The sequence below is a fragment of the Chinchilla lanigera genome, unplaced genomic scaffold, assembly GCF_000276665.1.
Source record: "Chinchilla lanigera isolate Chin_1 unplaced genomic scaffold, ChiLan1.0 scaffold00043, whole genome shotgun sequence".
Lineage (NCBI taxonomy): Eukaryota > Metazoa > Chordata > Mammalia > Rodentia > Chinchillidae > Chinchilla > Chinchilla lanigera.
The window spans coordinates 17,289,895-17,314,752 of NW_004955444.1; the positions used below are offsets into that span (position 1 = coordinate 17,289,895).

The following is a 24,858-nucleotide window of genomic DNA, read 5'->3' on the forward strand; positions in this document are numbered from 1 at the left end:
CACTCATCTATTCGTAGACATCCAGATCATTTCTAGAGCTTAGCTATTGTGAATTGTGCTGCTATAAACATGGGTATGCATGTATAGTATCACTATTCTATGATGTCTTTAATTCTTCCGGGAGTATACTCAGGAGACGTATAGCTGAGTCAAGTGGAATTTTTGTTTTTGGTTTATTGAGGAATCGCCATACAGATTTCCATAATTAAACTACATTACGAAATATTTATATGTAAGCAGGTTAAAAAAAATAAAAATATTTAAAAGAACTAGCTGAATGTTGGGTTCCAGATTGTTTTCATTATAAAACTTCGGGTAATATTTGACATTTTCTAAAATGTGGGTTTTTAATGGAATACAAAGATAAGTAAGGAAAACAAGAATTTGGATTAAGGTGAGCTAGGGTGCACTGTGGGATTGGTAGGCCTTGAAACTGGGAAGTCTGTGGTGACGTGAGTGCCCAAAATAGCAGCGACTGAACTCAAAAGGCAAGTGCCAGTGATCCGAGCAGGAGCCATGTAGCACTGTAAGAACAGTCACGTCTCTGTTCTCTGAATTCTCTGCAGCTACAAGAAAAAGCGTGCGGTAGGATCTGTTGTCTTCTAGCAACCCACTCAAATAACAAAGCTATTAGTTTCTCCTCTTGGTTTTATGAAATGGATGAATTTAGGGTCAAGGAAATAATATGTCAAACATAAGCTTTAAAACTGTGTAAGCATATTTCCTTTCTGTAAGCATTCAAGTTCCTATTGTAATTTCACAAAAACGCATTATATTCTACCCAGTCAGATCACTGAGTAATATTTCTTTAGAGAAAGCTCATATTTCCCCTGTCGCTCTCCACCCCACTGCTGTGCTCTGAATATTTCTGTTCCCCTCCAATCCCTCTGTTGAACGCCTGAGCCCAAGGTGCTCATGTTCGAGGAGACACTTGGGGGAGGAGATTGGGTTGTAAGGGTGGAGCCTGGGGCTGGGGCCTCCCGGTGCGGCCAGACCCTCTCCCCATGTGGGGGCTGGAGTGAGAAGGGGCTGTCTGTGAACCAGGAAGCGGGACTTCACCCGTACAGAATCCGCCAACTCCTTGATCATAGACCTCCAGCTCCCAAAACTGAAAAAACATATTTCTGTTTTTATAAGCCACCTGGTCTATGGTGTTTTCTTGTAACAGCCCAAATGGACCAAATACGTGCAATACCGTGCAACTGGGTTATGTCTTTAATCTCTTATAATCAGTGAGTTTCGTAAAATGCGTTTCCTTGGTTAAAAACATTTCCAAGACCCACTTCACACTTCTTAAAGAGAGCATACTCAAAGAGAATCATTACTTTGGTCAAAAAACTGTCTATAACCAGGCTAGGAGGTTGAGGCAGGAGGACTTCAAGTTTCAGTCCAGCACGGGCAACTTAGTGACTTGGCACAAGTGACTGTCTCAAAAAAGCTGGGAATGTAGCTCAGTGCAAAGGCCTTGGGTTCAATCTGAATATTTTTTAGAGTGTTTACACTGAACCATTAGTAGCTCATGATTGTTGTTGTCTTTGTTTTCTTTATGTATGTGAGTTTAACTGGTGCTGCCTTTTAGTTCACTCAGTCCCCACTTGTGAGCTGTCTGTGAGTTGCGCCTCTGCCCAGGCCTGAGTGGGAAGTATATGACCATCCAAGCACCGTGAAAGTGTCTGCTCTTGATGAGTGCCTGAACCAACAGGTGCTCAGTAAAACACTGCAGCAAGTCCCCTACTTACGGACATTCAGGCTGCAGACTGTCACTGACTGGAACTGACCTCGTGTTAGGAACGTTCCCAGATGTGAACAAATCATGGAAGTAGCTCACGTGTCTGCCAGACATTGTCACAGCCGTGCTGCTGTGTGCTTGCTGTGCAGTGTGGTAGTGTGCAGTAGCGTGCTGCTGAGAGCCCAGGATGTGTGGAAGCAAGAGAAAAATCAGCAGTGATGTAGAGGAGACTGCTAGTAATCCCAAAGCAATATACATTGTGTGTTTGTGCCAAAGCTGTGCGAGACTCACTTTGCCAGACTTACAAACAAATCCAACTTACAAACATTCTCCCGGAATGGAACGCATTCACAGGGGACTTAACTGTACATGAGAGGCTGTGGGGTTGTTTTGGTTACTTCTCTCTCGTTGCTGAGAGAAAATACCCAATGCCCCAAATTAAGGAAGGAAAGGTTTATTTAGCTTACAGTTTGCGGAGGTTTCAGTCCATACTTAGCTGGCTCCGAGGCAGAAGATAGCAAAGCAGCAAGAGCAAAGGGGCAATGGCAGCAGAACACAGCAAAAAAAAAAAAAAAGCGAAAGGGAGGAGTGACGGCAAGCAGCCTCTTTCCCTCCCTTACATTGTAAGCCGGCTACCCCCACCAAAGGGGCGTGTAGCTCTCACATAATCTCCATGCCCTCCTCTTCCACAGGCTCAGGATGTATACAAAGTAAGCACCCTGGCTTCCTGCTGAGTCACTTAGCCAAACCTCTAGACTCCCCAAGTTGACACAATGTAGCAACCATAACGGGTGCTTCAGTTGCTCTTTTGCTCCACATAAAATAAAGGGCCCCAGAGCCACCACAGTGCCACCCCTCCGCCTGCATCGATCTCCTCTCCTCCCTCAGATGCCCTAGGATTGACTGGGGAGATAGCACAGTGGGTTTCTGGCACTGTCTCTCATAACCACTAGATGATGAGTTCTTAGGCTCGTTAACCAGTTCAGAATTCACTTCATCATCTCTAAGGTCAAAATTTCCACCAGATTAACAGTACAGATCCTTCCAGCTGTCAAATTCAGTGACAAAGTGTTGAACTCAGAAGAAGAAATAAAGCAGGCTGTTTCATAATGAAAGAAAATTAGAAATCTGCTGTGGTCATATGATACAGCCCCATACTAAGGCTGGAGTCTCCCTGGAGAGTCACCGGCCCAAATCCACATCTAAGGGCTGGACTCCGATGTGCGTGGGAGACAGCAGCAGCAGAAATACCCCTGCTCAGTGGTCGAATGTGTGCAAGCTTCTCCCTTCTTGCACCTTTCCTTCCATCCAGCCCCCAGCCTATTGGCTGGTGTCAAGATGGTGTTGTCCACATTCAGGCAGGTCTTCCCCTTCCCCGTTCAGCACTTCACGGACCCATATGCCACTTGTCTCTGGCTGCACTATCATGAACAACCAGAAGTGTGCCTTACCAGTTTTCTAGGCCTGTCTCAATCCAGACGAGCTGACAACCAAAATTAACCAGTACAGTTAAGGGAGAGCACCGCTGACATTGTAGTACAGGTTTTGGAGTAAGGTATTGGGGCAGTGCTTCTGCATTGGGTTGCTCCTTTTTGCCTGAGTCTATCATGCTATACATGTAACAAGGGAAAGCAAAGGTTTTTTAAAAATCATTGCTACCTGTGGAAAAGTACCTTGGCAAAACTTCCTAGGAGGCTGAGGGAGATACAGGAATGACATTTCACATTAAAAGACAGCCCGTTCTTAAGGAAAAAATAAATAGATGGTATTGAGTGATGCAGTTACTTCAACATTTCCCCTTGGGCTTTATGACCTATTTGTTAACAAAAGATCAGCTATTTTTAACTATGCTCTTAAAATCAACTTTCAAAAGAAATGAAAGAAACTTCTAAAATAATAGGAGGAAGAGAGAAAGAGCTTGCCCTTATAAGGTGCCAATAACCTCATTTGGAAAGTAATTTCCTATGTTAGAGAGGTAATTTTCTCCTTGTCTGTGTGACAGTTTAACAAGAATATAACAGATTTATCTGGCAACTTGAACAAGTTACAGTAACAGGAATGAGTGACGGCAGTTTAGGAGCATTTGAGAAGATGTAAACATACCCTAGAATCCTGAGGTGCATTTGTTTTGCGTTACCATGTTTTTGACATTCTTAACAGCACCGTTGAGTTCTGTCAATCTGGGGACCTGCCAAAGTGAGGACTTTTGAGTATCTCTTTATTAAAATATAGTCTTTGACTTGCTAATTACAAACTACCTACTGGGAATGAAAGAAAAAATACAGAAACTAGTTAGTGAACTGAGTGCTGAAAGAAAAGAAATGACCAGCACCACTCCAAGGAAGGAGGTGGTAGGAGCTGGTGTAGATGTTACACAAACTAAAGGGTGAGTTTCACAGAAATAGAATTATAAAATCAATCACTACTCAAAGTCTCTTGCCCTATTGTATTTTAATAACCCTCATGTTTTCATATGATCTAAAAAGTGATGCCTGGTGCTAAAGAAGAAAATGAGAACAAACCTAGTTTCACAGATCTTAATTGGCTTTATTTGTGATTCCAGAGCCAGGCAGCAGTCTGCATTCATAATGATTCACAATGCTGAACCTCGCACGCAGGTTATATTTATAGCAAAAGACAAAGAAAGTATGTGCAGAAAACGGAAGTGGAGACAGCCCTCCCGGTTACAACTTGGGTCTGTCTTATGTGAACATACAGTTGGCCACCGGTGTTTGTCTGAGACACCTACCTGCTACAGTAGTAGTTATAGTCTGTTTACTCATCAAAGGACAGGGTGCTTGCGTGGAGAAGCTTTTAAGCCAGTCTTTAAAGTATGGAGGTAGCTTTAGGTGAGACTTAACTCCGAGTTGGCTGAGGTTGGCATCGCGTTTTCACACATATCTGAGAATAAGTTTTTCAAGCCTTCCCCTGTGTACTCACCCTGACTTAGCATTCTTTTCCTGTGCTGAATCATGAATTCTTAAGACTTGGATTGATGACCTGATGCTTTGTTTTACCCAGTAACAGTTCACTTTGGTTGAGTAATTTCAAAAGCTGAGCAGTGATGTTTTACGAGGCAACCCAGTTCATTTTCAGACGTGTTAATTATTTTCATATTTTGCAATAAAATCTTGCTCACTGTACTTGTTAGCTCTGGTCTCCTGCTCTCTGCCACTTACAATAATATATCTGACCCTGGATTCTTGTTGAAATCAGCTAGTATATGCCTGCCTAGCTTCACACCCATATACTCCATTATTTCATGCACATCTCATCTACCAGAGAAATGATTGGAATAATTGACCTTTCAAAAATCCTAATTTAGCTGTACAACTTTTTCCTACTGTAGGAAAGTAGTTTTACTCTTTTATTCTGGTACTAGATCATTTCAGTTGGCTGCTCTGGACGTCATCCCTGCACTCCTGCCCAGTTTGGTTCTACCTGATTTTCACCCTCCTCTGACTGACAACAAAGTATGCCGGTCAGCCGGCAGGAGATTTTTCAGGAGATCTGCTAGTACACCTGGTCACTGCTTGGCTCTACCAAGTATTTTTGTTTGGGTGAATTCTAAACGCTGGGGTGCTTATCTGCTGTGCTTCATGTTAATTTTATAATGCATCAAATGGTACATTTCTGATATTCTTGAAAGTTTAGTATTTGCACTGTTGATTGACATATTTGTAAAAGACTCTACTGAAAGGAAAAACTAAATCTGAGAAAACTAGAATATGCAATCTAGATGAGAGGAAACATTTTCTTATTTTATTGAGCAAATAAACAAGGAAAAAGCTGATGTCATTATAAGATGTTCTACCAGGCATCCATTCAGTTCAGTGAAACCAGCCCTTCCTTCTAGTCTTTAGAAAGAAACTGGAAGTTAATCCGTGATGAAGGCCTTGCGGTGATGGATAAAGCCAAAGGTCTTTTCCTGCCCGAAGATGAAAACCTGCGGGAGAAGGGTGATTGGAGCCAGTTCACGCTGTGGCAACAAGGTGAGCTCCTGACTTCCGAGTTGTTCTCTGCAGCCAGTTACCTGAGGACAAGGGACAAGAGTCTTCTATGATAGTCCCAAAGCTGGGATTCCTGGACTTAGAGGAGCCTGCCCATAAACCTAGATTTCTTAAATGAATCCACTGTTTTAAAAAAATGCATGTGAGCAATTTGTGTGTATATGTGCATGTGTGAAGGTATATATATTATATACATGTATATTTCCATAAATGTATATAACCAGATTTTTATTTTTCCTCATCTTTCTGAATGTTGAATAATATGTTACTGACAATGACCTGCTGTGTAAGTTTAACTGATCAGTCCATCATGTGCCTATCCGTGGCTTAGTACAGAGCATCCCTGAGCTTCATTTGCATATATAAAATATGGTTGGTGCTACAAGGTGAAATGACAGTGGCGTGGATGAGAGATGGTAGAAATGGCTAAAAACCAGAATGGCCAGACAGTGACTACTGAGCCTGGTAGAGCTCAGTGGCTCACGTCCAGCTTTACCTTTTTTGAGCCTAATGCACACCCTGACACATCAATGGAGTGCTAGTATATGTGTTCAGTGAGTTAGTGTATTTATTTTAAAACAAGGAGCATTTCATTTAAGACTGTTTTCAGTTCATTTTGTTAACAGTTTTATACCTGCTGCCTGGCTTCCTAGGGCAGTGCTTCTGAATGGTGTGCATCCCAGTTATCTCCGGAAATGGTCATCTCTCCTGAACATAGGTGCTTTGATAAAGTGGAAATATGCAAAAATTTATAGGGATATAAAAATATTAAGCAAGAAAGAAAAGAAATAGAGACTATAATTGGAGGCAACACTTGACAAAAGTCAGTTCATTTTGATGAACAAACAACATGTGCCCCATATTTAGCTACACACACAAAATGTCAGTATGATGAGCAATCAGATTACATAATAGACAAATGAGGACAGTGGTTTATCTCAGTTATGCATTTGGAATGCTGCTATGTAAGAAGGAAGTAAATCACTTCAGTAATATTTTCAAGGATGTATCCATCAGGGAAGAGATCATATGATTTCACATTACTATTAATTTTTTTCCAACAAGTTTTTTTTTAAACAGAGCTGTACTGTCCTAATATGGGCTAAATGCACAGTTCCATTTGGTACATCACAAACGTGATTCGGCCCATTTGTCATTTAAGTGTCCATACGGTATTTCCATGCCATTAATGTCTTTTATGTTTTATACCTGCTGCCTGGCTTCTTAGGGCAGTGCTTCCAAATGGTGTGCATCTCAGTAATCTCTGGAAATGGTCATCTCTCCTGAACATAGGTGCTTTGATAAAGTGGAAATATGCAAAAATTTATAGGGATATAAAAATATTAAGCAAGAAAGAAAAAAAATAGAACCTATAATTGGAGCAACACTTGACTAAATTTTTACTTGTTTCATTATACTTGATTTTCTGAGGTACGGAGAGTAATTTCTTACGTCGTTTTTTACTTTTTTTCTTGACTATAATAAACTATAAAAGTTCTATTTGGTTTTTAAAAATCTTACAAAATTACTTCTCACTTATGTTCTTATGGTGATATCTTCTAATCCTTGCGATTATATTTTTTCTTCCTCTTATACTTTTGGTTAAACTATATTTAGTTCTTTTAAACATTTTAACTGGGACTCCTTAGTACGTTTATTTTTATTATTTCTTCTGTTAATGAAAACAATGAAGATTATGGTCTGACTTCTAGATACAGCTTTGGATGCATTCCATAAACCATAATGTATGGTATTTTTACTGAGATAGGGCCAAAAATAGACTGCTAACTCTAAATAATTTAGAGATTGGTGTGTGTGTGTGTGTGTGTATGTGTGTGTGTGTGTGTGTGTGATGAACGTGTTTCCCAATCTGTTGCAGTTGCTGCATCTGTTAAAATTAACTTCTAGCTGAGTCTGGCAATATAGGCCTACAACTCCAGAACTCTGGGAGGCTGAGGCAGGAGGATCACAAGTCTGAGCTCATCTTGAGCAATTTAACAACTTAGAAATATTGTATCTCAAAATAAAAAAATAAATGTTTTGGGAATGTAGCTCCATGCAAAGGCCTTGGGTTCAATCCCAATACCAAAATATTATTAACAAACTTCTAGTTTTATATTATTGCTATAAAGACTATAATTCACATAGCTTCCCTTTTAGCAAGACATTAAAGTTCTTTGTGGCCTTCCATTTGTGGATTACAGGCTTTTAGAAGGGATTCAGTAACTATTTTCTGGAAACAAATCAATAATGTAAAACATAATTTCTTCCCTATTTTATTAGTGTATGTTTACAATACATAGTAAATACATCCATCATGAGGAAACTAGTACATGTAATATCACATCTGGGTTCTTCTCCTTAACGCTTTTCCTCCTCTCCCTCACAGCTCCCCCTATTCCCAGGTCTCTTTCACGTCCCTTTGGAGAATCAACTCTTTGATTCATTGATCCTTTTTTTTTAGTTTAAATTTCCTTAATTTCCACTCTGATCTTCATAATTTCTTCTGTTAGTTTCAGATTTAGATTTCTGTTGTTTGTCTGCTCCTTGAGATGCACCACTAGGTTATTTATTTGGAATGAGTAACATACCTTGCATAGAAGCTTAAGTTTAGGGTTCTTACTGGGGTCAGTGAGCACCCAGTAGAAGATCTGACACAGTTTTCCAAGATATGACAGCACTACTGCTTTTCTGTTACATAACAGTAGCACATTATGTGATTGTTACAGTAGTGGGAAAGTGCGTCTGGGTCCAGTCTGGCTGAACTGGAATTCCCAGTTCTCTGCTCTGACATTCAGTGTGTGACCTCTGCTGTGTGTCAATTCCTCTCTTGTACAGTACAATGAGTGCCTCTCTTCCTGGGTGTTGTAGACATCAGATGCATCACGCCGAGCATGCAGACGTGCTGCAGGCCCATGGTGAGCCCTGGGAAAGTGTTGCTGCAGTTCTTGAACCCCCTCTGACCACGTGTGAACACTTAAAACCACCAGTGGCAATCTACACATGTTGAATCTTTACTGCACAGCTCTTTCCCTAGAAGAATCTGTGCTTTCAGACTCGAAAGAAAATACAGGTTGAGTATTCATTATCTGAAATGTTTGAGACCAGAAGCGTTTCAGATTTCTTTTTTTTTTTTTTTTTTTCAGATTTTGGAACATTTGCGTAGACTTTACCAGTTGAGCATCAGTGATCCAAAAGTATGATCCAAATTTTAAACCTTTTTGAGTATTGTATTGACACTTGGCAAGCTTTGGATTTTGGATTTTTAAATTAGAGAGGCTCAACCTATGTGTTTCTAAAGGGCCAGGAGTACTCCTTGCCCAATCCTGAACAAGTGGGAATCCTAATGACAACCGCTTTGTCTGTTACCTGTCATTCAGGTGAGACATACCTGTTTTAGTAGCACTGCTCAGCCTCACTGCTGTGCTTCTGGGGTCTCTAGCAGGCTCTGCTTGCTTTTTAAGCCACCAAGCTTCATTCAGCCACTGCCTACTAGCCCAGAATGCAGAATTATGGACTCTTGCCAAGGTGCCCCCTGGCTCTGCACATGGGAAGGCCTGGAAGGCTAGGGTTTATAAATGCTTATTATACACTTGTATAATATTTGTTCAGACTATTTGTAGCTTAGTTCATTTGCAGAACTCCATCAACACTAACAATAGCAACTAAAGTTTTATGAAATTAAAAGGCAAAAAGAGCACTTGTAAAGGCTAATACAGATTTGTGGCTTCTCTAACATAGTGAGGTCCACTTGATTGGAGCAAATACCTTGAAGTTCCATCTCTTGTAACTCTCATTTTATTCTCAGTGTAGAATTATCTTAGTATACAACTAGCATTTATGAAATCAAATTAAACTCAGCTTTAGATGTAGTGAGATTTTTGAGTAGAGAATTAAAATGTTTCTGTCTTTCAAACAGTCCATGTTTTCATTCCCCCATGAAAGCGTACGATGTTGCATACATTCTGGGCACATATTCCCCAATAAACTAATTTTATAGAGTGTGAAGAAATTGGCATCATCTGGGATGCTTAAAGCTGTGTCCCAGAATCTGTATTCCCAATAGAATTACTCATAGAAGACATCTCTCCAAAACTTGTTTGTCCTTCTCTTCATTTAAATGTCATTCTCTATCAACACTTAAAGGATGATCTGTACACTGAGAAGACATTAAATTCCAATGAAAAATACCTTTTGTAACTGATATAATCCTGGAAATATATTTTAGTTATATATATTATATATATGATGTATATATATAATATGTATACTATATATAATAATACAAGTGGCTACCAAATTATCACAAGCTTAGTGACTTAAATATATGCACATTTATTATTTTACCGTTCTAGGAGTCAGAAGTCTTTGATGGGTCTTACTGGGCTAAAATCAAAGTGCTGTTGTTTTAGGGGCCATAGCCCCTAGAGGCTCTCTGCGTCCTTGGCTTATGCTCCTCTTCCATCTTCAAAGCCAGCGGTGGTCAGTAGGTCCTTCTTACTCCATGCCAGTCTGAGTCTTTCTCCTCCTTTTCCCACATCCCTGTGACTGCATTGGGCCCATGGAGTTAAGCAGGATAATTTTCTTATTTTAAGTTTAGCTCACTAGAAATCTCCATGCCACCTGCAATCTTAATTCCTCCTTGCCACATAATATAACATATCACAGTATCCTGGATTAGCGTGTGGGCATCTTTGAGAAGGGCCATTATTCCAGTGGACACATTAAGTATTCAGCATTTACCTTGCTCACTAGATATCCTTAGTTTAACTGTCTGACACTGATGGAGAGGTCCTGCTCTGCCAGTCATTGGCTATTTTTTTTTATTTTAAAGAGAGTAGTAAAGGAGACACAAACAAACAAAAAAATAGAACAGTAGCAGCATACCAACATCACAAACATAAACAAACCAAAGCAAGAACGTTTAAAGTGATACAGGGTTTCAAGACAAAATAATACGAATTAACAGTGGTTGTTACATTACATATTGCTATCCTCAACTATATTGCTCCAATTACCAATGTGAGAATGGAAGATTGTTCAAACCATTAAAGAGAATAAGAAAATAATTATTAGATAAAACATTACAGACAATACAGAGTTTTACTAGACAAGATGGTAGGAATTCACTATGGTAATTCCATTGCGTATTGTTACCAGCAAATCAGCTGTCCTGATTACCAGACACAATCATGCAAAATTGGTCAGAACGTAAAAAATTTTAAGCATTAACTATTCCTTTCAATATACCATCAGACATCAGCAATACAGTTATCACAGCTATTTATATTTATATTTTACCTTCCTTCTTTTTTCTCCTTTCCCTCATCCCAGTCATTCCTTCCTTTGAGCAATTTCTTTCCCTTTTTGATGATCTATTGTATGTTTTGAGTTTTACTTATTCTTTCAGGTTCCTACAGCAAGGAGACAATATGATGTTTACATATGTGGGTCCAATTTATTTCACTTACGATTATGGTCTCTAGTTCCATCCATTTACCTACAAAAGCCTCAAGTTTATCTTTTTTATAGCTGAGTAATACTCCATTGTATAGAAATATCACATCATTTTTATCCATTCCTCAGTGGATGGGCATCTGTGTTGCTTCCAAGATTTAGCTATAACAAATTGTGCAGCTGTAAACATGGATGTACATATATTGCTGTGGTATGATGTTTTTAATTCTTCTGGGAAAACACCCAGAAGGGGAATAGCTGGGTTAAATGGGACTTCCAGTCCTAGTTTTGTTGTGGTTTTTTTTGGTCTTTTTGAGACAGGGTCTCGCTATGGAGTTCAGACTGGGCTTGAGCTCACTTTGCAGCCCAGGCTGGCCTCGAACTCACAACGATCCTCCTGCCTCAGCCTCCCAAGTGCTGGGATTACAGGCATGTGCCACCACACCCGGCTCCCAATCCTAGTTTTGTGAGGAGTCTCCAAACTGATTTCCATAGTGGTTTCACCAGCCAGCACTCCCACCAGCACTGAAGTAGGGTTCCTTTCTCCCCACAGCCTCTCCAGCATTTTTATTGGTTGATTTCTTTTTTTGTTGTTGTTTGTTTGTTTTTTTTTGTTTTTTCTCCGGTACCGGGAACCGAACTCACGACCTTGTGCTTGCCAGGCAGGCGCTTTGCCGCTGAGCTAAATCCCCAGCCCCTATTGGTTGATTTCTTGATGATAGCCATTCTTTCTGGGGTGAGATGGAGTCATTGTTTTAATTTACATTTCTCAAATGACTAATGATGGTGAACATTTTTTCATGTATTCACCATTAGTATTTCTTATTTGAGAAGTGTGTATTCATCTCAGCTGCCCATTTTTGGATTGGGTCTTTGAATTTGGGGTGCCTGATTTTTTAAAAATTCTTTATATGTCCTAGTAGAAGTCCTTTGTCTGAGGGGCAGTTGTCTAAAATTTTTTCCCAATTCGTGGGTTTTCTTTTTACTTTCTTTTGATGTGCAGAAACTTTTCAATATGATGAGATCCCAGTTGTTGATTCTTCGAAATATTTCCCATGCAGTTTGGTTTTTGTTTGTGAACTCTCTGCCTACCTAATATCTTCAAGATTTCTACCTACTTTCTTTTCCAATAAATTTAGTGTTTCTGTTTTAATATTTAGATCTTTGATCCATTTTGACTTTAATTTAGTGCATGGTGAAGACATGGGACTAGTTTTAGTCTTCAGCATGTGGAAAGCCAGTTTTTCCAGCACCATTTATTAAAGAGGCTATCTTTCTTCCATTGAACATGTTTGGCCCCTTTGTCAAAGATAAGGTGATTGAGTGTGTTTGTAGTTGGATCTGTGTTTTCTAATCTGTTCCATTGATCTTCAGGTCTGTTTTTGTGCCAGTACCATGCTGATTTTATCACAGTAACTTTGTAATATAATTTCAAGTCAGGAATTGTGATGCCTCCTGCCTTTCCTTTGTTTCCCAAGATTGCTTTTGCTATTCTAGGCTTCTTCTCGTTCCAGATGAACTTTAGGAATGTTTTCTCTAGATCTGTGAGGTATACTAATGGTATTTTAATTGGGATTGCATTGAATCTGTACAATAATTTTGGGAGTATGGCCATTTTCACAATGTTAGTTCTTCCTATCCATGAGCAAGGAATATCTTTCCATTTTCTGATATCCTCTTCAATCTCTTTTTTCAGAATACTATAGTTTTCACTGTATAGATCTTTTACTTCTTTTGTTAGATTGATTCCTAAGTATTTCATCTTTTTAAATGCTATTGTGAAAGGTGTGATTCCCCTAATTTCTCTCTGTTTGTTGCTTGTGTACAGGAATGCTATTGATTTTGGGGTGTTAACTTTGTATCCAACTATGCTACTGAATTTGGTTATTAAATCCATGAGCCTTTTGGTGGAGTTTCTGGGGTCTTCTGTGTACATTATCATGTCATCTGAGTATAATGATAATTTCACTTTTCCTTTCCTATCCTTTTCCTTTTATTGGGGGTAGAAAAGGACTGTCATTGTCTATTAAAGGAAGACACTTTGTCTTTTTGTGTTTATCTGTCCTCCTCATTCTCGCAGTAAGAAAAACTATGCATAGGGTCTAAATGGATAAGGTAAGCCTCACTGGATTTGTTTGTTTTGAGATGGGTTGCTGTGTTGCTCAAGCTGGTCTCAAATTCCTGGGCTTGTGTGTTACCAAATCAGTCTGCGGAGTAGCTGGATTAGTGGTACATGCCGTAGTGCCCAACTTTAGACTTGTTTCTAATAGTAGTTTTTGTCATTTACTATTCTAGGAAGGAAAAATGAAAATGCCTGTAAAGGAGCTCCTAAAACCTGCACTTTACTAGAAAAATTCCCCGAGACAACAGGATGCAGAAGAGGACAGGTACCAAGAGTGTTTTCAGTACCTGGGAGAACACAGTTGTTGGGAATGAGAGAGGGCTGACCTGTACAAATCAGTGGTTATTTCCTTCGTCCCAATGAATACCTCTTTGTTTCCCACGTACTTTTTAATGAAACATAATTTCATGTCATTAGTGTCAGAATTGAGGGTAGAAAATATTCAATATTTACCACTTCATGCACAGTTTGAGTGCTTATTTTTAGTCCTTTCACAAAGAATATGATGGGTATATAAATCTTAAGTCTCACAAAGGCTCTAATCCCAGCTGACAGTAATTTTGTACTGTCACTTTAATATAGCAGTTTCTCCACACCTTGATCAAAGGCTGATTGAATGTCATGTTTTCTGTGCAGATCAAGTATTCCGTCATGCACCCTGGAACTCATGTGTGGCCACACACAGGACCCACCAACTGCAGGCTCCGAATGCACCTGGGCTTGGTGATACCCCAAGATGGCTGCAAGATCCGATGTGCCAATGAGACCAAGTATGTTTCCTTTGTATTTCCTCTTGTCCGTCACATCTGAAGATGAGTGTTCATTATTATAAAGCTATGTTCAGCTGGATTATCTCTCTTCCGTTGTGACTGAAGTAGACTGAACGAGGGTAAATACAGACTCTTGAGTCTATATTCCTTCTTTATGCTTCCTTTTAGTCTGAGGCACTGCCCAGTTCTGTGGTGGTCCTCAGCATTTCTCCCGGAGCTTCCTGCTTCTCTCTCTAGGTGGACAAACTTGCATTCAGAGTCAGCTAACACGTATTAAGCCACAGATAGATAGATAGATAGATAGAGATATAGATACAGATAGATAGATAGAGATAGAGATATATAGATATAGATATATGGATATATATATATATGGTACACATTGTACTTGGGGGCTTACAATTTGAACTGTTCATAAATATAACAAGTTCCCTTTCCTGAAAAAAAACACCCTGTGACATTTCTTTTTTGCTTGAGAGGGGACATCATGATGTGATGGAAGCCAGCTGTCCTTTTCAGAGCTCAGCTCTGCCACTTAATCCTGTATAACCTTGGCCAGTTACTTAATCCCCTCAAATCTTGGCCTGCTTGCTATAAGACTGGCGGTGATACTATCTACTTTACAAGGCTGTTGTGCGGATTAAATGGAACGATCCCAATGAGGCACTTAGTCCGTGCTCTGACATCAGCAGGATGTTAGCGCTCCTTCTCCTGCTGCTTTTTCCTTACCTGTCATGGCAGGTTTATTCATAATTTTGTGAACAAACCACACTTGCTCCAACTACTGTGCTTGTTTTTTAGTACTTGCTTCCTGGAGTATACACTTCTCTTAACTATTCAAAATAAATTTATTACTAAGATCCAATTTATTTTTATAAAAGTAGAATGAATCTTCTGATTTCTTTGAAAGAACATAGTGTATCTCCTCAATGATCCTGCTGTCTACCTGCTACTGTTTCCTGTGGATTAGTATAAATTAGCCTAATCACCACAATAAGCGCCAGCTCCTAGGGTTCAGAAACCAAGAGTTTATCTTCTTAGACTTTCTCATTGTCCTTATTAGAGGTCAGAATGGTGGATGAGTGTTCTGAGTGGTTCATTTGGTAATTGACACACACCTGCCCTGCCATAGCATCACAGCACAAGACACTCTTGGGGATATAGAGGCACCAGGTGAGACTTTCCTCTCCCACTGGTCCTCTGGTTGAGATATCAAATGCCATGTGAACTGCTGGAAACAGATAAAAGTGACAGAGATGAGTCAGTGGGCAGGGGTATCTCACTTGCCGTTGAGGATTGGGAGTCTTGACAGTGGTGGTTTTTAAAGGCATGATGGATTTGAACATCAAAAACTGAGATTTGGGTATTCCAAAACAGCATCTGTCAAAGTAGAGAGACCACACTTTATGGGCCAAATGTGAAAAATGCTGAGTGGTTCTGCATCCTGTCGTGGGAGGCCCATAAAGAATTCAGCCACTGATGCAAGCTTTTGAATACCCAGCTGACAGTGTCAGACCTCTGTTATGAAGGTATTGTAAAAGCCAAGTGTGAATCTGATGGGAAGAGATGGAACAACAGTCAAAAGGTTGCCATAGTGACACTTGCAAGAGGCTAAAAGAACTGGAATTCGAGTCTAGAAGAAATGGAGTGTAAAGAGCAGATGCAGGAGATGTGGATCCCCAAGCGCATCTTGGGTGTGTGGTGTAGGGATGGAGCAGTCAAAGACGACACTGCAGTTTCAGTCTTCGGTCAGTAGGGAGTGGTGACACCCTGGCATGTGTTGGGAACTTAGGAGACATGATTGAAGTTCAGGAAGGGAACATAGATCAAGTGTTTATATATATTTTATTAGGTTGTCATTGGAACACAGTGGTAGAAATATCCATGAGTTGCCTGGAAATAAAGGTCTGACCCTCAAGGGAGAAGTCAAATCTAGAGACAGAAATTGCAGAGGCAGGCATAGCAGGAGCTTCCGGAGGAAGCTGGAGCAGTGAGTGAGTGCTGGCAGAAATGGCAAGAAGCTATGAAAGCATCTTGTCAAGCCTCACCAAGAGGTCTGCTTGGATCCGTAAGGTCTCTCTGCCGAGGAGGACGGGGAAGGAGCACGCCAGGGACTTGGGATGTGGGAGGGTGCTGGAGAGGTGCAGACGGCCACACCACATTCCTGGGCTCGTGCAAGAGCAGGAGGGGGTGAACATGGAGAACACCAGGCCTTGTTCTGAGTACTGCTTTGGGTTGTAGGACTCACCTGTTCGCTTTATCTCCTGCACTCTGTGCTGCTTCTCTTTCTCCATCTCTCCCTCCCTTCCCTCTTCCCTTCAGCCTTTATGGCCTGCCACCGGCTTCCTGTCTGTTGTCTGTTCTGCTTGTAGATATATGGGATGAAACCACTCGGTAAGAATCCCCCCAGGCACAGGCAGGTAGAACGCAGATGTAGAACTGATCTTTGTCCTTTTTTTCTTTATTACATATTAGTTTATAAAACATGGGGTCTCATCGTGTTATTTTCATGCCTCCACATAACGTCTGGGTCATCTCCGCCCTCCACTGCCGTCCCTTCCAGTCTCTAGCCCTTCTCCCTGGCTCCCTTCCTTTCCGCTAGTAATACGCCCCTTCTCCTTTCATGTCGTCTTTGGTTTTTTTCTTTTTTAACAGACTCCACATATTAAGGAAAATACATAGTATCTTTCAAGTCTGGCTTATTTTGCTCAACATGATGACATCCCATTCCATCCATTTTCCAGCAAATGACACATTTGTTCTTCTTCAGTGGCCTGAGGTAAAAGAGAATGCCCAGGTTGGAAGAACAACCTGGCAGGGGCCGGGGAGCAAGGGCACGATGCCAGAGGCTCAGACTAGAAGCCGCAGAGGGCTCCAACAAGAAGAGAACCTGGGAGAGCTGCTCCCGCGGCACGTCTGTAGGTGCCCTCCCCCGTCCGGGCTCCCTGCAAGCACTTCGTGACCACACCTGATCACACTTCAGGAAACCTCTGCCAAGCCCTCCCCTGAAGTTTAAACCCTTTTAGGCCCACAGTCTTCCCCTGCCAGAGGTCCCACAGCTCGCGCAGAGGGAGATCTCAAATAGCAACATTACCTTGGCACCCCCTCAGTTTCTGCTGTGCTAAAATACAACCTACTTCACGTGATAGTAGGGGGCTGCTGATAACAATGATTTTCACATGGTGTATTTTGCAAAGTCGTGGTCATTGTTAAAGAGTACTTGGCACCTACCTGTCTATTATGGGGCCATGAAGGCAATTTTGTAGAGGATGAAATTCTTGATGTTCTCTCATCCCTGAAGAGCCAGAGAGCGCCAGCGCCCTTGTGCCTCACTGCCACGCCAGCTAGCACCCGCTCTCCACGTCCCTCCTGTTTACAGCACAGCGGGCTGTTCCACGTCCTTTGTAAGCCTTAACTCGGTGGTGGCTGGTTTGCGCTCAGAGCTTCATTACAAAAGTAGTGCTTTTCATAAGAGAAATGGGTCATTTAATTAAAGTGCTCTGTAAGGTTTATTATGAAAACACCTAGATTTCTGAATAGTAGTTATAAACTGTGAAGAAAAAAACACAGTTTCATATGAAATTAACTTTTCTGTGGTGATTGCAGAAGTGTAAGTGTGGAAAGAGAAGCATGCATAGCAAGTAATCGGATTTTCTGGTGCTAGGCAATAGGAAACAATTTTTCAGAGCATCGCACTTCCAAAAGAGTGTGTTACTTGTAGAAATTTGTGCCCTGTAGTTCTCAGGAATTAATAGTCAGATGTCTGTTTCTCCATAGCCAGGAGATTCTTGATAGAGTACACGTTGTTTAAATACTCCATATTTGCAAAGCATAGCACAACTGTCTTTATCCAATCATGAGCTTGCAGGTAAGCAATCTTTGCACTATTTAAAAAATGATCATTTCAGAGTAACAGATGCCTTCAGTTCCAAAACTAATGCATGTCCCTTGTGCATGATTCACACAACACAGAGAAGCACAGTAAAAAAGGATTCTTCTTTACCCCAGTATCCAGAGATATTGCCCAGGTACCTTTCAATGACTCCAAATGTGTATTCATGATGATAGCAATTATAGTTATAATATATATTGTTCCGATAGCATGGCTGGACCACACACAGTTCTAAACACTCTATGTACATTAACTTATCAATCCTAGCAACTAAACTATGTACTTAGGATTATTAAAATCTTATTCTCCAGCTGAGGAGTAGGAGATTGATGAATATAAGTTTTGCACAAGGTTGATACTTCTATTTCCTCAGACTATCATAACAAATTCCCTCAAAAAGGACTGCTTGAAAACAACAGAAATTTATTCAGGAAGCCCGGCTCTCAGATCTAGGTGTGGGCAGGGTTAGCTCCTCCTGAAGGCCTTTTTTCTTCCCTCGCTTTAGTGGCTTCGGGCCATCCATGGTGTCCCTTGCTTATTGGCATCACTCCAGAGTCTGCCTCTGTGTCCACCTCCTCCCGGTGTCCTCCTCGAGGATAAGGACACTTATCATTGGACTCAGGGACCACCCTAAACCTGGATGATCTTGTCTCAAAATCATAAACTGGATTACATCTGCAGATAAGGTTCCAAGTCCATCTATCTTTTGTTGGGAAAGCTGATCATACAGCCCACTACAATATTAGAATCAGACTCCTACCTAAAGCATTCTGACTTTAAAACACTAGTATATTCCTAGACACAACCCCCCCCAGGCTTCCTATATATAGGTTTTGGAGTCTGGGGGATCTTGATGTTGTTTTCAAAACAAGATCAAGCTGTACTTTCAAGGTGATCGTTCCAAGTATTGGTTTTTACTTCCAGATAATTGGGAAACAAACAGAAAAAGCAACTGGAGATCTCCATATCTGGTCCTGTGGTCTGTGGCACCCCACCCAGGCCTTACTTTGTGGATTGTAAGATGAACTCATTAGCAACATTGATCCAGAGCTGAATTAAACTTGAGCCACTGGATAAACATGCCATCAACAAGTGGAAATTAATTGTTGCCCTGTGGAGCGGCTGTGTTATGTGAGCTTCAGGAATTCCAGAGGGAATTCTTTGTGTTGATTCTCCAAGGGGCCCTTCCAAAATGTTCTGAACTATGCCGAGAGAATGACCTGTGACCTCACGTTTTCCTGGAGACTCAGCATTCCTGCCTACGATTGCCAGCCTCAAACACTGGGCAGGCCTCATAGGCATCTGGGAAGGCCCACAATGGCCTTTGTGTCACTGAGTGACAGATTGAAGAATTGAATTGGCAGTCATTTAATTTCTGTATTGCTGTAGAAATAATGGCCTTTCCCCACATACCTCAAGCATTTTATAGTGGTTATTTTCAGTAATTTCTCAAGCTCCAATTAGGAATATTATGTAAATGTCATGTTAAAAGACAGTTTAGAAAAGGCTTTAATATTTTCAATCCAACATATATTGTTCCTACAAAACATTTGTTTTGTTTTCACAGGGTATCCCAGAAGATAAACTAGGTCTTAAAGTCCCATTATAGAAGCTGTGAATAAACAAAGTACTTTTATCCTCCCTTCTTTCATGTTCTTTTTTTACTTTCCCAGAAATCATAAATCTGTCGCAGGAGAGTAACCTCTCTCCCATCTGTGTTGTAATGTGACCTTTTCTACAGGTCACCACTGGTGCCTGCCCATTTGGGACCATAGAACAAAAGGGCTTTTTTGTAGTTCCGGGTGATGTGTTCCTGGAGGTTTGTCGCTGTTGAATAGTGGCATCCTGTCCTCTTCATTCCTGCATTTGAACAACGTGGCCAATTAAATACATCAGCAAAGTGTGGGAGCCCCTGTGCATTTTAGCACAGTCGTTGGTTTACCGCTGTCCTGCCACAAACAGAGGCCCTCGGGCGCAATCTGTCTGCACCACCACAGGAAGTAGCAGTTCCCATGTTGAAAATGGATCACATTCCAGGTGTTCGTTAGGTGTTAGTTGGGAAACTGGAGTCCATTTTTCTATGGCAGTAGTAAATGGTGCGGAGGCTCCTGGGTCAGCCCCTCAAAACATTCTAACTCACAAGACCCGTGTTCAGATCCTTGTTTTCTCTTATTAAATGTAGTTTTAGACAACTGCTACAACCTTGGTAGGCCTCAGTTCCCTCTTCTGTAAAATTGGAAGAATAAATGTGTTTTTGTAGTTGGAGTATTAAAGCGATTCACAGAGAGCATTCAGAACTGTATTTACAAAGGCTGATGTGACAGATGCACAGATGTGTATCTGAACAGATGTGTATATTTGACAGATGTGACAGATGTGTATATTTGAACTTTTGTCATCCTCTTGTCTGTCTGCTGCAGAAATGGGCACATCTGTTCTTTCTGTTCCAAGATGAGAGACCCGGCACTCCTGCGAGATTGGAGGTGCTTCTTGCCACGTGGGGTGTGAACTCTGACAGCGATGAGGATGATGAGGACGGGAGTGTTAGGGCGCTGGGGGAGAGGGAAGAATAGCAATTGGGGGGTATGCAGGGCTAGCGCTACTGCTGGGGGCTGTGGTTCGGCCTGTGGCTGGGAGGAACCAGGAGAGGAAGGCAGGGAAACAGCGTAGGTGATAGTTCTCTCCCATTCCTCCTCTTTCCCACCCTGAAGCCAGAGCTGTGTGGGTGTGTCATCCAGTCTCTGTCGCCCAGGTGTGCTTCCCCGCCTCTCCTTGTTTTCCTTCTTCAGTGATTTTTGTCTATATACAGATCCTCTGCTGCTGGTCACAGAAGTCAAAGAGATAGTGGACACAGGCTGGTATGAACCTTCAGGCCTAGCCAAGGAGAGATACCCCGGGTTATCCTAGCTAGGAGGCTGCACCCATAAGGGACTGACAGACAGGCCTCTTAACAGGGGGACCTGGGGGCTCCTGCTATAAATGCTGTTGGGCAAAGAGGTTCTTTGCAAAGTTAGCTGTCTTTTACTGGACCAATGTTTTTTACCATGATGGGAATTGAATCCAGGGAACGTGCTAAGCATTCTATCGGTACAGTACACTCTGAGCTCTGCAATACCTTGACATTAAACAAAATGGTACATACTATGCCTAGATCTCAGATGAAAGATTGTTAAAATCCTGTGAAATGTACTATGAAGAGTCAAGTCCTAATCAAGAATTTGGCTCAGAGAATTAAGAGAATTTTAGCATTGAAAGGAGCCTTAAAAGGGCTGGGGATTTAGCTCAGCGGCAAAAGCACCTGCCTGGCAAGCGCAAGGTCATGAGTTCGGTTCCCGGTACCGGAGAAAATCCAAAAAAAAAAAAAAAAAAAAGAAAGGAGCCTTAAAACCTAACTTGTCTGTGTGCAGTGGGGAAGCTGAGGCTCATAGATGAAGTTCTTTGCCAATCAAATAGCTGAACAGTCAGAAAAGAGCACATTCGTACTATCTTCCAGAGGATGTCCTCTCCAGAGAGAGAGAGTAAGAGAAAGAGAAAGAAGCACAATTTCTGTATGTTCTAGGAGGAAGGAAACAAGAGGAAGCGTAGTGCAGGTTAAATTTCACTTACAGCGGGTGCCAGGGGTTCCAGTGGAGTGAGAACTAGATAATTTAAGTGGATCAGAATTAGTGAGAGCTGTGTATTCCACTCAGCCTGTCTAAATGCCGTGCAGTACACCGCAGCTTGGCATCTGCAGATGCTAAGAATACCCCCAGGACCATGACCTTGCCCTAAAGTGTTAGGCTGTAAGGAAACAAACCTAGGCACTTCCTGCTCTTCCACAGAGTCAGTGTGGACTTGTCTCACTCAGAGACCCGGACTTGTCACCGCGTGACCGGTTAGGAGGAAAGCAACAGCCATGTCATTTACTCACCTCAGGACATTTTAACACAGATCACTGAGATATCCTCTAGAGAGTTTTCAGTGAAGACTGCGAGTCCTTCTTGTTTGGTACTGGGAATCAAACTCAGGACCTTGTGCTTGCCAGGCAGGCGCTGTGCTGCTGAGCTGTATCCTCAACCCCATCAGTGAAGGCTCTGTAAGCAGCTGGTGTCTGTAGACTTATTAAGATGGATAATAATTCCACTACAAAATTATAGCTATTAAATATGGCCTGTCACTATTTTATCATTATTATAAATTTTAATTATAATAATAATTTGAGAAATTGAGGGATTACATAATAATACTTTATCTTGTGACCATACATGCTTGTGTATTTGGCAAACCAGGGTAAGGCTTTTTTCTCTTAATGGTAAAACAGTTTAACAGGAAGCCAAGTTAACCATCTAGCCCCCTCCCACCCCCAGTCCTGTGGTTCTCAGCCATCAGGGAAGGCCTGTGGGTTTTCCCCAGGAAGTCCTATCTCAAGGCCACCCTGAGCTAGGACTTGCTTAATTTCTGCTCCTTCTATGTCACAAGTTGATTGTAATGTAATCATATTTGTTAGAGTTTTGCTCAAAAATATGTGTTCTGAAAACTTTTGTATTCCAGTGAGGCTTTGGCTTTCATTCAGAAGAGCTCTCCAGACCTTTGACATCTTTATGGTCTGTCTCACTGTGTTGTAGGAAACAGTTAGCCTTTCCCAGGCAGGTGACAGATCTCTAGTGTAACCCCAGAGTCACTCGGGTCTGGATGTGGTTTGGATGGGGTTGTATTGTCTTTCTCTTTATTCCTTTAGTTTAATTGTGGCTCTACTTTTACCTTCTACCCTTATAACTGATTGAAAGACATAATTTTTCAAGTGTTCAGATGGAATCTACATTAAAGAACACTAAGTAATTATCTTTCCATTTTCTTAGAAATGTCTAAAAGAAAATTAAGGGAAGAATGTAAATGTAACAAGAAATACTTCCTCATACAATTTTAAAGCCACTTAACAAGAACGCTTTGCCATACTGCCTAGATTTCTTATTTTAAAAATTAATTAATGGTTTGCACTAATCTATATTTGACATATCAAGAAGCCATAAACTAGTGGCTCTTAACTTCTCTTATGTGCAGCAGTGTTCTGTAAGGGTACCCGTGCTGACAGTCCTTCCCAGCTCACGGGAACTTAAATTAAGGGATGCAATATTTAAGGTTGTTAAACATTCCTAAATCTTTGGCTTTCTTGTGCTGATCAGAAGCTAATGAAAAAATGTCATTTTCTACATCCTGTAATTTTCTGTTTAGTTATTTTAATTACTTCCATTATGTTAAGTAGCTTCCAGAGGCTGTGCCACCAAAAATCTTTGGGAATCACTTGTCACTGCACAAAATATATTTCGCAGGCTTACAAAAGTCTGTAAAGATTTTTTAGATCTCATTCTCTTCTTCGGGGCTGGGGATTTAGCTCAGCGGCACAGCACCTGCCTGGCAAGTGCAAGGTCATGAGTTTGATTCCCGGTACTGGAAAAAAAAAAACAACCCCAGAAAAGGAAAGAAATATCTCATTCTCTTCTTAGTTTCAGTTTTCTCAAATGAAGACAGATTTTATAAGTGATGTCAGGTAACTCTTGGTAACATTATACCACTGTTATGGTTTGTGTCTAGATGTCTCCCCCAAAGCCTCATGCACTTTTAAATGGGCTTTTTCAAAGAGAGATGAATCTAGAATTTGTGATTTGTGTCTCAGTGCTAGGATGAAGGGTGCTGGGATTAAGGCTGGGTGAGTTTTGGATCAATCCACTGATAAGATGGGCACCGCCCTCATCCGAGCAGTCTGGTTAAAAAAAAGCAGAAAGAAGCTTGTTTCCCCTTTTGTGGGTGTTGCTTTTACTGTCATCTTCCTCCCTGCCATGAACTGTTGCCCCTCTGCCATGTGCTGATTATGGACTGAAACCTCTACAAACTGTGAGCTAAATAAACCTTTCCTGCTTTAGCTTTGGGTGTTGGGAATTTTGTCTCAGCAATGAGAAAAATAAAACAACCACTTTCCAATATTTCAACTCTTTATTTTCTTTCTTTTCCATCTTTTTTTCTATATTTTCTTCTTTATAATCTCTATAATAAATTGAATTCCTGCTGTGTGCCAAACAAAGCTCATTCTTATATCATCTATGCAAATGAAAACACAGAGACTCAAATAATAAGTACACATGGCCCTCAGCAATGGTCCAACTTCTGATTTTTCAACTTTATGATGATACAAAAAAGATATATATTCAATAGAAACTGCACTTGAACTTGGAAATTTTCCTGGACAAGTAACACATTAATATTATCCCTTAGTTATTATGGACTGATTGATACAGGAAAATAAAAACTTCCAAACTGAATGATATCTGGGACTATCTGAGACGAATTCATGTTCTCTAAAATCAAAGAATGAATTTTAGAAACAACAAGAGCAGAGTGTATTTATTGAGGGAAAGAAAGCTTCTGTCCAAGAGAGGGACAGAAGGGGGGCCCGAGTGAGTTACCCCAAGACTCTGTCTTTTCTAGGGACTTTTATAGAGCAAAACCACGAGGTGAGGCGGGTCCAAGGTAGGGGAAAATGGACAAAACTATGGTCAGCCAATAAGAATTGTTCAGGTAAAATTGATTAAATTGAGATCAAATGGGGAGGCGAGTCACATAGCAAGCCGGCATGAACACAGAACAGAGGCTTTTCCTGTAAGGGGTTGAGTCAAGGACTCTTCAAGGTGATCGCTACCTGTTTAGAATATCATCCCTGATGTCAATCCCTAGGGAGGTATGTGGGTGCATTTGTTTAGTCCTTTGTGTTGAAGTCTGGCCCACAGCAAATACGTATCTTCATGTTGGCTCCTTTGAGGGCCTGGCCCTGTCTGACTGCCTATAATATTTCTGACTCAGCTACCTATAACGTGATCAGGCCAGCAATCTCCCAAATGAATGCA

General features: G+C 41.1%; 1 protein-coding gene across 2 annotated transcripts in view; it reads left to right on the top strand.

The window, feature by feature from the left end:
• Asph (aspartate beta-hydroxylase) overlaps positions 1-24,858 on the top strand; it is a gene marked incomplete in the record, with an annotated part of 204,907 nt that overhangs the window by 173,835 nt on the left and 6,214 nt on the right. For both annotated transcript variants that reach the window (XM_013518174.1, XM_013518175.1), the window contains 3 exon segments: positions 5,586-5,721; positions 13,492-13,583; positions 13,955-14,088. In XM_013518174.1, coding sequence (XP_013373628.1) covers positions 5,586-5,721; positions 13,492-13,583; positions 13,955-14,088 — 362 coding nt within the window.